The sequence below is a fragment of the Chrysemys picta genome, chromosome 3, assembly GCF_011386835.1.
Source record: "Chrysemys picta bellii isolate R12L10 chromosome 3, ASM1138683v2, whole genome shotgun sequence".
Taxonomy (NCBI): Eukaryota; Metazoa; Chordata; order Testudines; family Emydidae; genus Chrysemys; species Chrysemys picta.
Genome location: NC_088793.1, coordinates 119,501,757 through 119,516,723, shown reverse-complemented (window position 1 = coordinate 119,516,723; position 14,967 = coordinate 119,501,757). Strand labels below are relative to the sequence as shown.

General features: G+C 43.5%; 1 protein-coding gene across 8 annotated transcripts in view; it reads right to left on the bottom strand.

Moving 5' to 3' along the window:
• Positions 1–14,967, bottom strand: part of TULP4 (TUB like protein 4) — a 265,339-nt gene that overhangs the window by 215,073 nt on the left and 35,299 nt on the right. For 6 of the 8 annotated variants that reach the window (XR_010599732.1, XR_010599733.1, XM_065588891.1 and 3 more), the window contains exon 2: positions 1,723–3,979. The exons of 1 other annotated variant lie outside the window; for it this stretch is intronic. Coding sequence is in view for 5 of the 7 variants with exons in the window: in XM_065588891.1 (XP_065444963.1) it covers positions 1,723–1,974 (252 nt within the window). In the remaining 2 variants the exon portion in view is untranslated. Of the gene's footprint in view, positions 1–1,722; positions 3,980–11,182; positions 13,941–14,967 lie in introns of those variants that run through there. One more of the 8 variants, XM_065588893.1, reaches the window with a different exon arrangement.

Sequence of the window (14,967 nt, the reverse complement as noted above, 5' to 3'; positions counted from 1 at the left end):
GCACAAGCACAAACCCAAAGGCAAACCGGGCCCAACATGTTTAAGATCCCAAATAAGAAAAATTACAAAGAAAACATGTTAATTTTATTTGTGAGATTCTGTAGTGCCCAATTACAGGTAATTGGGAGAATGTGCTACTGTTACTACAGCTACAATCAAAGTCAAACAGCCCAGAGACCCAGAAAGAAAATACTCCACCACAGCCACTTGGGTAAACAAAGGAAAAATGGCCAAAGGAATGGAGGAGGAGGAGGGGAGAAGTGTGTTATTCATTATACTGGTACAGATCAAGGCCTAGTCCCAGGTTTCCACATTTGCTCTTGAACAACTGGACTTCACTGTCCACAAAATACAATGTCCTGCACTGTTTCAAGTGTACCCTTTGTGCAGCAGGGGACAACTCAGAAGAAAGATGGAGAAGGAGAAAACGTGGGTAGTAGAAGTGCTTTTCATACAACATGTTAAAAATATAAAACATATTTGTAATTGAAGGCCATATGCATGAGCACACAGAGAGAGCTATGGGCCTCAAACCAAAATCCTGGATACAAACACCCCCCAGACTTGCTCCAGACTTTATGGTTCAGCCCCCATCTCTACATGTGTTAATGATTTACAATCTTAAATCTTTTAACTTGTATTTAAAAGAACATAGTCATTCACCTTTACACACTAATAAGCACAAAAGATTATGTGAGTTCAATCTTCGAAGACACTTCTGTCAAAAGAGCAGTGCATATTAGAGCTAAAGTTAACAAGTATCACTAAGAACAGTTAAAATAGTATAATATCTTGGATTTTAGATATAGGAAATAATTTGTTAGGTGGAACTGTACTGTAGAGTGGAGTTTCCAATTCCAGCAGATATTAGCCAGTGGACACTTCCTGCTGTTACCTAATCAAAAAACAGGATTAATCTATAATCAAAAGCTCTCAACACTTTACACTCCACTCTTTGTACCCACCCTTGGGCATCAGTGGCCCATGCCATGCCATTTCCCCAGCAGGGACTGCATGAGGCAGGATGAAGTGGCACAAATAAGTGCCAGAAAGAGTGGTGTTTCAGTTGTGCATTCCCAACTTTACCAACCAAAAATACCCCTTTAACAAAAAATAAATGCAAAAATCCCAGGGCCATTAGAGTAAGGGTGATGTTCTCCATCCTGGAATTACATGAAATTACCGCAGAGCATCTCTGCATGATTCTGGACAACCCATCTATCTTCCACCACCAGTTGGGTGTTTTGTGAAGTCCCCAGTCATCATCTCTCACTCAAGCCTGCTGCAGGGCACTTTGGTTTGTAGTTTCTAGGAGAGAGCCACGCTCCATCCTCAATAGCTTTCCTTTTCACTAGGCTACTAAGCAAGAGTTTAACATTATGTAATGCACCACTACCACAGCCTTTAAATCCGCCACAGTCTATTTATTGAACTAGCCTAGGGATTAAAATACACTGGGAGAAGAGGAGGAGAAAGGAGCAAACAAAAATAAATTCATTCCCTGCAGTGTCCCAAGACCTTTTCTCTCCATGGGCCTAATCCAAAAATCCACTGAAGGCACTGGAAAGTCTTCCACTGACTCCAATGGGATTTGGTTCAGGCCCCAAGTCTCCAACCCTGTCATGCCAAATTTTAAGCAGAAATGCTGCATCCTCTATTTAACTTCTGCGGCCGAGGCTAGCTTTAAATTTAAGCCTTACATGTGAAATGTAGTTCCCTTACCTCGCTGTTGTGTCCCCTCAGGTTGAAGTTGATTCTCTGCGGGGTGTTCCGGTCTCTCCGACAATGACTGGAGGTGAAAGTCACTCCGACAACTCCTCTGCCATTGCCTGTTGCCAGCCAGCCTTCTTCATAGTACCGCCTCCTGCACACTGGTTTCTCCTTCTCACTTTTGGGAACTCTACCTTTCCAGGAGAGGCAGAGGATGTTGGAATCGCTGCAGAGAACAGGCCCATGTTCCACTGCTGCATACATGCTTTTTTTTATCTTTAATTGTTGACATAAGAAAGTAATATGTCCAGTGCACAAAATTTAAATCTATTTTTTTATTGATAAGACTGATCTGGGATAGATCATTGGAGGGGAGAACACGGATCAGTGTTTATAAATATCCACCAAATGCATAGTGAAAAATTCTTCTATAAAAGACAATGGCAGTTGGCTAAGAAAAAGTAACACTTAAAAAAAAAATCAAGTTCCTTTTGTCTTTGAGTCATTAGAGTGAGGGTGCACTTATCCTTTGGAGAAACAGCTACTTCATAAGAGGCGCTCAAGAAGTGGTAAGTCGTCTTTTTGCTCAATTTGATATAATCTTTATACAGCCTGAGATTCCAGTTTAGCGTAATGCAATTCCAGAGACAAAGAGTTGCAAATGTGTAGATTTCAAGTAACTTAAGGCTTTAAGATTTCCTCCAGTCAGATTTTCTTCAAAAGTTCAGTCGCAGAAATTTAAACACGCACACACATATACATGTAGATATATATGACATTCATCTTTCCCAAGCTGCCCTCTGACATAACTTCTCCACCAAGCGAATTTCTGCTGCTAAAGCTGAAAGAGATTGCATAAAGGGAAAAAAAGGCACACAAACCGTGCGAAACAACAGATCCGAGCTTGTGCAGGCACCACCGTGCCAGGCCAGATGGGAAATCCCTCTCGGTACTAATCTACTCGGTGGATTCAATGGTTTTTGCAATCCAAAGACAGTCCTATTTTCATTGCAGCTCTTTTTTCCACCAGAGACCCAACACAACCTGAACTGTTTATCATGCTATCTCGCCTGCTTTCCCACTTCTCGCTGCCACACAGGCATGGAAAAGAAAACCCCTTTTCATTTAGCAGAATCAAAAATCCTCTAAAGCTTTTAGAGCAGATAAGTTTGCCTCAGGTGAACCATGAAATTCTCGCTCCTACAGAATAGGGCTGCACGTCAGGCTGTTTTTCCTTTTACTTTTCCCTTTTTCCTGCTACAAAAGAATCAGACTTTTCACCCTGGTGCAAAAACAAGTGCCAAAATTAAAGCATGTCAAGAAAGCACTCATTTGCAAACCTTCTAGGATTCGAGGAAGGAAGAAAAATAATCAACAAACAAAAAAAAGAGGAGCAGCACTAGAAATCTGACTTCCCAGTTTCACTATTTCCCTAGATATTTTCCTTCCTTGTTTGATGGGCTCCTTCCTCCTTGAGGCTTGTCTAGAGCTCAGATTCATAGTTCCAAAAGACCACATTTGCAGCTGTACATGAAGGAAACATACGTAGTATTCTGATGGTTTTAGATGAATAACATTTATGAGTTTATACCATACTAAGCAGAAAGAGAAAAGAAAAGGAAGGGACAAAGTACGTTCAATGACCTGGTTAACTCAATACAGAGGATGAGGTTTGTCAGTTCAATGCCCAAACTTGTCCCATTGTTTCTAAACTTACTTTCTTCCAGTCATTACCACACAATAAATGGTCACTATTTATTAGTCCAGTACATTAAACTCAATTAAAGTTTACTGAGCTCAATGAAAAAAATGTGCCAAAGACAGTTCATTGTTCCTTTTGCAATATCTAAGTCAGTTTCCTCCCCACACTGCCTCTCAATTATTCCTTTAGATTGTGGAGGTATTTGTGAGGCTTGTTCTGTGGCAGAGGGTGTTCTTTCTTCCTCTTCTTGCAAACCTTTTTCACCCGTGAAGACCATGTGGAAAGCGGACCATTAGTGGCAGGTGTCTTTCCATGGGCTCTTGATCCCTGTGCTGTCAAGTTCCTCCATCTGGTTCTTAAGTTAATTTTCATCAATTGCGAAACTCCCAGGAGCATGCAAGAACAAGTCAGCGTGGCTATGGAAATATGTGGGTATATACATACACACGGTGTACACAAGGTCACTCAACCTGGTACTTGGAACTGCATCTACCTTTTCAGCTTCACTATGGTAGTCTAATAAGATGTCTATTTTTCAAAGCCTTAACATCCTGGATTCTTCCAATTCTGTAAAACAAAGCACACACAAAAAAGACAGTGTAAATACAAGACTGCAAAACAATGTTGTTTGAGATATATATGAGAGCTATTGTGGCGGTGATTCAGCATTATGATTCAATATTTTATATGTATATAGCTTTTTTCATTCCAAAGGATCACAAACATTTTCACAGTCTACACACATCCAAAACCTAATAAAATGCAACCAGATCTGGAATGGAGAGGGAGCAATTAACTACTGCACAGCATACTACACCACAGTTGGGGAAAGGGGACATTTGGGGGAAGAAGGGGGGAAGAACAAGCTTACTCCCACTCTTACAATAAAGATCCTATGACTCTTTTGTAAGTGCAGAGGAGACAGAAGTAGGGTTTTTAAAAAGGTATCGCCTGTAAGAGACACACAATAAACTACATAGCACAATACTCCATTTATCTGCCTCCAAAAATGAAGGAGTGATTTGGTCCCACTGGGACTGAATCCTGTCAGGAAATCCGAGTATTCCCCAAACAGGATGCCTAGAACTTCGGGTAAATATTCATGAGTTTTAAAGACAACTGATGTCTTGAACTAAAAAGGGTCAGATACCACCAAACAAATATACATTTGAATTGGGGGGGGGGGGGGGGGAGAACCAAGCAATTAAATTCAGTTTTATAAAAGATGAGCATAACTATAAGATAAAAGGCATGTGTTTAACATACATTTAAAAGTTAGTGTCTACACTAATTTTGTCCTCTTTTTGGTTCAGTATTCCATTAAAGAAAGTATTACAGCTGCAAAGATAGTCTTGCCTACACTACACACTAAACCAGTGGTTCTCAACCCGTGGCCTGTGCGTCAGTGGTGGCCCAATCAGCACAGAACTGTGGCCCACGTAACATCCTCAGGGTGACACAGGTAGCATTGGATGCGGCCCATGTAACACATTGTGGGCCACATATGTAGGGCTGCCAACTAATTGCACAAAACCAAACACCCCTGCCCTGCCCCTTCTGAGGCCCCGCCGTACTCCTTCTCCAAGGCCCCCTCCCTCCACTCACTCCATCTCCCATCCCTTCCCCACCCTCACTCACTTTCACTGGACTGGGACAGGGGGTTGGGGTGCAGGGGGAGGTGAGGGCTCCCTTTTCGACCGGGCATTCCAGTCAAAAAATGGACGCCTGGCAACCCTATGCATATGTGGACCACAATGGTAAATAGGTTGAGAACCACTGCACTAAACTGTGCTAACACCACATTTAGAACAATTGCCATTAATGGGGTCTAGCACAGATACATGAGAGTCAACAGTGTCTGGCAAAGAGTTTATAAATCCATGCCTTGGACAACCTGGTGAGGAAGTGGAGTAGTTTACAACACAATTTAGCTAGCATGCTTCTTAGGAAATAGTCTGTTCATGCCAGTCGGGAAGACGGTACCAGAACCTGCCTAGCAACAACTGGTCTAAAAGTGGTGGTTGCTAACATTTTTTTCATAATAGCATGGTAAGGATTTAAAAAAAACAAAACAAAAAAAAACCACTATGTTTTCTCAATTTACAGTGCTCCTGAACCAGATGCTGAATGAACTTGGCATTGAAGAATAACTCAAATCAGAATTTAGAAAGCAATGGCTTCAGAGAGAAACTCTCTGCTTGTACTGTAAACAATCCTGATCCTTGAAATCATGAATCAGAGCTGTTAGTTGCATCCCCTGCCAGGCTCTTCCTAACAGATAACAGATTTAAATTCAACAGTATTCCCTTTGCCTTGTCTTCAGTTGACAGCAGGGGCCTGTACTATGATGCAGGTCTTAACAGATCATACTGGCAGACAACAGAACTGCTTTTAATATGCTGCAAAGGGTGTCATTGAAACATCAATAACAGAGACACGAATAACACTTATGATAGCAATTGTTTGAACTGCATGAATAGCATGTTTTTAAAAGGGGATTTTCAAAACCACAGACAAGCATACATAGCTTTGCACAGGTTTTTCATATAATTTTTTGTCTGCTACTTACCAAAATTAATAGTTTTGTTTTTTTGAAATGACTCACTCCCCTGCTCCCCCATAGTTTTTCCCATTTGATTCCACAGTTAAGTAACAAGGCTGACTTTGTATCATCTCTTCCATGGCTACAAACCCATGCCCAATGTTATATAAAAGATTCTGACTTCATTAGAAAATCAAGCAGAAGGAACAGTTGAACTGCAAGGCAGAAATAAAAATAACTGAAATAATTGCAAAGGGGATACAACAAGTGATTACTCAAGTACATTTTTTTTAACAACAGTGGTTACTTCTGTAGCAGGAAAGTCTATCTATAAAATCTATGTGTAGCAGAATTACACACACACTCTCTCTCTCTCTCTCTCTCTAACTCAAAAGTTAGGAAACACCAGAACTCAGGTTGCCTGCATGACCTTCATTCAGCCCCTTTGTAGGTATGCATTGTGATGCAGTTTTTAATTACACTCACTCAGCTCCATTGCCCACTCCCCTGCTCCTGCCTCTCTCCCCCCTGCTTATCTCTATCATTCCCTCTTAGGGTTGCCAGGTGTCCATTTTCAACCGAAATGCCAAATCAAAAAGGGACCCTGGTGGTTCCAGTCAGCACCACCGACCGAGCCATTAAAAGTCTGGTCGGTGGCGCAGCAGGGACCCGGGGCTAAGGAAGGCTCCCCATACCTACCATGGCTCTGTGCGGCTCCCGGAAGCAACTGCCAGGTCCCTGCGGTCCCTAGGCACTGGGTCAACCAGGGAGGCTCTGCACGCTGCCCCCACCCCCAGGGCCAGCTCCGCAGCTCCCATTGACTGGGAACCACGACCAATGGGAGCTGCGGGGGCCCAGCACCTACGGGCGTGAAATAGAGTGACCAGACAGCAAGTGTGAAAAATCAGGACGGGGGTGGGGGGGTAATAGGCACCTATATAAGATAAAGTCCCAAATATCGGGACTGTCCCTATAAAATCGAGACATCTGGTCACCCTAGCACGAAGGCAGCACACACAGCCGCCTGGCTGCCCATGCGCCTAGATGCTGCCAGGGCCTGGCAACCGCTTACTCAGAGCCACAGTTAGTGCTGCCAAGACCCTGCTCCCTGAACCCCTGGGCCAGCCCAGAGCCCCTTCCTGTTCCCCAACCCCCTCAACCTGTCCACTCCCCAACCCCAGCCCTCCCTTCCCCCCCCCCCAATCCCCTGGCCCAGCCCAGAGCCCCCTCCTTCACTCCAAATCCCTCATCCCCTGCCCCACCCCCATCTGGAACCCTCACCCCCACATACACACACCCCAACCCCACCCCAGAGTCCCTTCCCACACTTCAAACCCCTCATTCCCAGTCCGACCTGAGCCCACACCCCCAGTTGGAATCCTCAACCCCCTGCATCCCAACCCCCTGCCCCAGCTTTAAGCCCCCTCCTGCACTCCAAACTCCTCATCCCCAGCCCCACCCCAGAGCCCACACCACCAGCCAGCACCCACACCCCCTCCCACACACTAAACCCCTCGGGCCCAGCCCAGAGCACCTCCCTGCACCCCAGAGCCTGCACCCCCAGCCGGAGCCCTCACCTCCCTACCATGCCCCAACCTCCTGCGCTAGCTCAGTGAAAGTGAGTGAGAGTGGGGGAAGAGCAAGCGATGGAGGGAGGAGGGATGGAGCGAGCGGGGGCCTCGGAAAAGGGGCAGGGCATGGGCGGGGCCTCAGAGAAGGTGGGCCAGGGGTGTTCAGTTTTGTGTGATTAGAAAGTTAGCAACCCTACTGTCTCTGCCCTCTGCACCCTTCTGCTCCCACCACATCCTTCCTTCCTGGCTCCTACTCTTGGTCTCTTTCCTCTCCTCCATGGCTCCTATTCTCTCATACACATTTCATCCCTATTCCCCCTCCCTCATTCCTCAATTCTCAGCATTGAGTCAGGTAGCTTCTTCTTTGGCACCAACCAGCTGGGAGGACACTGACAGCACAGAAGTGCCCCTTTTTTCAGTTCCAGTGCCTGGAGCCTCAGTAGCCCAGAAGAGCAATTCCAGGGTAAGTCTTGCTCAGCCTCTGCCACCCTGGGCATAGAGCTTGCTCAGCTGCTCTGTGGGGATGATACATACGCAGTCTGGTCGTACATAGAAGCTATGAGGGGCTGGAACACGATCAATACAGACAGAGAATTTAGCTGTCAAACGCCAAGTCTCTACTCAGTATGTAAGATCAGTGACTTTTCAGATGCTCATAGGAGACCAAAATTTTGGAAATTTTTCAGGAGCACAGAAATCCCTGACAGTAAAGTCACCCTGATGCTGAATTTTAAGTCTCTGTTCCAAAGTACTGAGGTGCTACAATGGCTCAGTGGAACAGCTGTAAGAATCTGAGTTGGTTTTTTTTTTTGTGTTGGTGGTGGGTTTTTTATTTAATTAATTTTTAAAGATTAGGGGAGGAAAGCTTTTTTCCCTAACCTCATTCTCCAAAATGGCTCAACTGTTTCAGCTGAACCTTTCCAAATATTCAGCTGCAGGCAGACGCCAGCATGGAAAATTTCACTACAAATGTTTAAATATATAAGCAACTGAAAACAGGGTCTCACATTGGAAAGTGTTGGGTATCCTTAACTATAAGAATCACTACTTGTTCCATCTATAATAAAAAGCCACAGCATGTACTCCAGCTAGAGATTTTCATCTTTGGTCTCAAAGTACTTTCTCTCATCCTGGTCAAACATCAGTGCCTAGAAAAGTTTACTGGTCCTGAAAATATTTATACTTTCTAGCACTAGCAGGTGTGGTAGAAGTGTAATTGAATATTTGTACCTTCCCTCTGGCTCCCTCCCTAACAAAGTCTCGGATACTGTGAGTCTCATGGTGATGATGTAACATCTACAGTTACCCAGCGAAACATCTACAGTCATCAGACTGGGGAGGGAAAAGCGAAGTCCAATATTTTCTCCACTTGAATTTGTTGGGCCACTTTAGCACTTCATGAACGTCTTGTGTCTCTCTCTCCTTTCTAAGAGTAAATAAAGATTTTAACATCAAGATCTGGCTTTTCTTTCCTTTTTTAGGGCCAAACTACTGAGCATTTCTATCTCCCAATTGCTTCCATTAACTTGTACAAACTATCAGTATTAAGCAGAGTTGGACACCCAGAAAAATATTCACTTCCTCTCATGCATCTTTCATCAAGCTCTCTCTCTTTTGTCAACACAAAGAAGTCATGCACAGCCAAGTGCATGGATACTGCAGCGAGCTCAACACCACTTTACATTTCACAGCTCCCAACTTGTAGGGCTTCAAAGTAAGAGCTTGTTTACACTTAAAACACTACCTCCTCAGTGTAGAGACTACCTACTCCAAAGGGAGAAATTCTTCCGTCGGCATCGGTAATCCACCTCCTTGAGAAGCAGTAGCTAGGACGATGGAAGAATTCTTCTGTCGACCTAGCGCTGTCTACACAAGGACTTAGGTCAGCTTAACTACGCCACTCAGAGGTGTGGGTTTTTCACACCCCGACCAATGTCATTAAACCGACCTAATTTTCAAGTGTTGACCAGGCCTAAGTCTCTTAAGATGAGGCAAAAAGATATGGAAAAGTACACAGAAAGAGAATTAAAGGGAATGCATGGTATTCTTAAAACTATAGCTGCTAAACAAAAAGATTCGTGGCCTGAATTTCTGAACACAATACGAGCTGCAAATTCTCAACATCTTTGAAAGTCAGGCCATCAGATTCCAGGATCCTCAAACCTGATCGAATTCTCTTCCTGCCATGCTAATTTTCTCAAGAATCCAATGCAACAGCAGCTTGTAAGAATTCCCTTCACAATCTCAGTGTGAAGAAACACATCACAGATCCACAGAATTTCTTACAACCCTTCATTACAAAAACAGGATACAATCCAGGCCTTTACACAATGGGGACTGGCAGGGCTCAATCACAAGGAATGCAGGATTCAGGCCACAGTGTGTTCACTTAAAAGAATATCAGGTTAAGTAGATTTCTTTAAAGGAATCAAAACTTCTTGTTATTAACATTAGATTATTAAAACAATGGGGTTTTTTTTAAATCAATTTATGTTTCATTTATATATTTAATTTCTCTCAGTTTGGGCAATGAAAATCAAGTGCATTTTCATGAGGATGGCAAAACACACAACCCTAACAAAGGCAAGCCTCCTGCCAAATTTCAAGTCCTTGTTCCAAAGCTTGGAGACACCAGAGCTCCTTAAAGAAAAGGTCATCAAAACATTTTTTTTTTTTAAATACAAGGGCAAAACAATGCATTTCTTAGGAAAGGTTCAACTGTTTTAGCTGAAATTTTCCAGAAATATTCAGCCTGAGGCAGACACCCAGCATGAAAAATTTTGGCCCTAACAGATAAAGCTTGGCACAACTATAAGCAACTGAAAACAGGGTTATAGAACAGGAAGTGTTGAACAACCTTAATTAATGGGCAGCATTACCACCTCCTTGCCTATAATGCTGTGTATAGTCACTGTAACAGCGACATTCAAATTATAAATTAGAAGAGACTAAGTTAATACAATGTTAAAGTTAGATTTCTAACACAGAGAAGGCAAGAAATGACATCTTACAGTTCTCAGGGCAGCACTAATTTGCTTACATTGTACATTCTGGAGCAAAGATAACCTCTCCATAATTAATGTTGCAGCTACATTTCTCTTAAAAAACTAGTTTTATACGGCATCTAACCTCTGCATACGCAGATAAATAGGCTTGAAATCTGGCATGGCAGACTTCATGAGGAAAATTTTAGGCCATTTGAACAAAGGGTTCTCAAAACATAGCACCCAACCTTTTCAAAGTTCCAGAGGCAGCTAGCCAGCTTCCTTCCCAGTTGCTTGTCCCCCCCCGCCACCCACAACCCAGGGATGTGTGGGCGGGAGGGAGAAATGTGTGTGAAGAAAACAGCTGTGTTACACTCTTACTCACACCCCTGCTGGGAGGGGGAGTATGTGAGTGAGAGAGAGAGAGAGAGAGAGAGAAAGAAAAACAGCACCCACCCCCGTTCGGGGAAGAGGGGGGTGAAAACAGCACCCAAGGCTTACAGGAAAGCAGCGCAGACCCCAGTGCTGTTCCTGCTCTAGCTGCCTTGGGCTGGCAGTGGGGGCTCACAGCTTTGCCTGCGAATCTCAGCATCTTCAACTCCTAGCTGTAAATGGGTGCCCCATGCATGGGGGTGGGAGCAGGGGTGGGGACAGGCAGCCCAGATGTGCCTACCTTTAAGCTGCAATACAGGCACAGTACAGTAAGTCTTTGTCTTTTTTGGGGGGTGGGGGGTGTCTCCACTGATGCCTGATTGGTTACTTCTGGTTTCACATGGTGTCCAGTTGACCAGTCAGTCCCAAATTCTGGTGTTCGTATCTTTGAGGTTCTACTGTATCATATAGTATCCCACTGAGCCATGGAGGTGTCCTTAATGGAAACAAGCAAGTACAAACCTATCTAACAGCACGCAAGAGGGTAAGTTTATTAACAGAAATGGTAACTTGATGGTGCTTCTTGTTTTTGATGTGACAACCATGTCTTGGGCTAATTACTGTACATTTAGAAAATGGAGATCAGGGTATTGATTTCAGCTTCTGGGTTTATTTAGTCCAAGTCACAGTTATTAAAGAGCTAACAGTAACCATCATATTATTACAATGACATATGACATATTCACATTTAAAAAGAAAAATTCAATAAAATTAATTGAAGCCTAAAAAGGTAACATTTAAGACCAACAAGACAATAAAATTGAAAACTAATTTAGAATTTTTTTTATGAAAAAGGTATATTTTCTTGCAAATAGACATCTCTTTTTCCAACCAGCCCTAATACATTTCTTTTTCACACATTCCCTTTAATTATCTCCCCTTGATCACTCGCCTCACTTATTTCATGACTTCTCCTCTACTTGCCTCCCATTATGTTGCAGCACAAGTCCCAACATAACTGCAAAATAAATAAATAAATTATATATAAACACTGTTTTGTAGTTTACTTGGGAGTGAATGGGGATTCTAAACAAAACAATGAAAACACAAATATCTGGGGACAAGAACTTCGTTAGCCTGTGGAAAGGGAAGGGAATACAGCAGGAGGAGGGAGGTTAATGATGCTTGATTTCTAGTTTGTGTGTTACACTTTCCCTTAGTAGTCTGCCAGACCCATTTCTTTGCTTTCTACTAGTATACTTTTTTCTTCTTTCGGGTAAATTTGAGAGGTTTCTTCCTCTTTCTACTAAGGCTGTGTCTACACTACAGACCTTACAGCTGTGGTGCTGTAAGGTCTTCCGTGTAGCCACTCTATGCTAGCAAGAGAGAGTGCTCCTGCCAATATAGTATTATCCACACCAGAGCTTGTTTCAGTGAAACTTATGTTGGTCGGGGGGAGGTGTTTTTCTACACCCCAACCAACAAAAGAGCTAGTGTAGACGTAGCCTGAGGCAGCACCTTCACTGTTCGCAAATGGCCTGAAAATTCGGGGATATGAGACAGACAGCCAAGTACAGGAGCTAAATCAGAGTTAGAGAGATGTATATGGTGAAAAGAACAGGAGTACTTGTGGCACCTTAGAGACTAACAAATTTATTAGAGCATAAGCTTTCGTGGACTACAGCCCACTTCTTTGGATGCATATAGAGTGGAATAAATATTGAGGAGATATATATATATATATATACACACACATACAGAGAGCATAAACTGGTGGGAGCTGTCTTACCAACTCTGAGAGGCCAATTAAGGCCTCTCACGTATATGGTGGTTTCTCAGAAATGTCCAGACAAGGCATATGCAAATCTGTGCTCTTCGATTGGCTAGTAGATGCCAATATGTATTAGCAGAGGGAAGTAAGTGTACAATGATTATGCAGATAAAACACACAAAGTGCAGTGATTAGCATAATTGGGAAAAATGAACAGTTGATATCAGTAAATGACCAGCAGCCTTACATCACGGGCAGTGAAAAAATTCTACCTCACCCTAATATATTGACACACATTAAAATCAAACCAAAAGATCATTTTGGAAGACCTAAAATGATAAATTTAATGATCAGTATTCCTTATGTGTTGAATTGCCTTATTATTGCCCCTGGTTATTTGAGGGGTGGAGGTGGATGGGAGGGAAGACGTCTCTCTATACACACACACACACACACACACACACACACACACACACACACACACACACACACACTTTGATGTAGTATTATTTATAATTTTTATAAACCAAAGAATGATTCAGTTTTTCAGTGCACAGTCCAAGTATGGTGTGGAAAACGAGAGAAGTAGCTATTATTTTTATGATTACGTGTACCTCAGTTTACCTGCTTGATGTTATTCTGTCTGACTACACAGATTTAAATAGAAAGGAGCTGCTAGGAAAAAGCAGCAGGAAATGAAACAATGACTAGAGATATGTTACCTCCAAGGAAAACAACAAGAGAGCAATGGTGGGTTGTTAACTGGGAAATGCCTGCCTGCCTGGCTCCAGACAGGTTAAACAGGCTTATTTTTCCAGGGATGGGCCCCAAGATCAAAACAATGAACAAGTGTTCTCCCAAACAGTAGGTCATGACCCATCAATGGGTTGCAGGAAGGGTCTATGTGGGTCATGTGTTCCCTGAAGGCAATTCCCTCCCCCACCCCCATGCTCTCCCTTCCCCTGGGTAGCAGGCAGGGGCATAGGAAGTGGAATCAAGTAGCAGCAGCCTGGAAGAAGCACCCTCAGGGCACATGCAGGGCAGGGACAGACTGCTCACTGGTTCCAGCTGCCTCCTTCCTGCTGCTGCAGCCCAGCTCCCACACCACTGCCCAGGAGAAGCGACAGCAGGATCCAGGCAGCAGGAGCAACCTGAAAAAAGCAGTCAGAGTCAACAAGTAGACGTTCAGCAGCCTGGTACTGATCACAGCTGAGCCATGAGGAAAGAGGGATCAACTGGGACTGCAGGAGGGGACAGACCTGGGAGAACAAGAGCAAGCGGGCTGGGAGGAACCAAGCCAGGGGTTTGGGGGTCAGGCTGGGCTGGCGAGGGAGAGCAAGGATAACGGTGGGTCTCCAAAAAGAAACAGAAGTTGATGGGTCACTTTAATAAAAAGTTTGGGAATCACTGCACTAAACCTCAAGAAAGAGATTTTGGAATCATCATGGATGGTTCTCTGAAAACATCCGCTCAATGTGCAAAGCGGCAGTCAAAAAAGCCAACAGGATGTTTTTTGGTACCATCACAAAAGGGACAGATAAAGAAAATATAATGTCACTACACAGATCCCTGGTACGCCCACTCCAGAAATACTACGTGCAGTTCTGGTTGCCTCTTCTCATAAAAGATGTATTAGAATTGGAAAAAGTACAGAGAAGGGCAACAAATATATTAGGGGTATGGAACAACTTCCATAAGAGGAGAAATTAAAAAGGCTGGGACTGTTCACCCTGGAAACGAGACGACAGAGGGGATATGACAGAGGTCTATAAAATCATGAATGTTGTGGAGAAAGTGAATAGGGAAGTATTATTTACCTCTTCATGTACCACAAGAACTAGGGGTCACCCAATGAAATTAATAGGAAGCAGGTTTAAAAACAAACATAATGAAGTAATTATTCATACAACACACAGTCAGCCTATGGAACTTATTGTCACGGGATGCTGTGAAGACCAAAAATTTAACTGATTTCAAACAAGAATTAGATAAGTTCATGCAGGATAGGTCCATCATTGGTTATTAGCCAGTATGGTCAGGGATGCAACCCCATGCTCTGGGTGCCCCTAAATCTGACTGCCAGCAGCTCAGACTATATGACAAGGGATGGATCACGCAATAACTGCCCTGATCTGTTCATTCCCTGAAGCATCTGGCACCATCCATGTTGGAAGATAGGATACTTCCAACCCAGTATAGTCATTATTATAGAATCATAGACCAGGGAAGGGACCTCGAGCGGTCATCTAGTCCAGTCCCCTGCATTCATGGCAGGAATAAGTATTATGTTCTTAACCATTAAAAACCCACTTCTA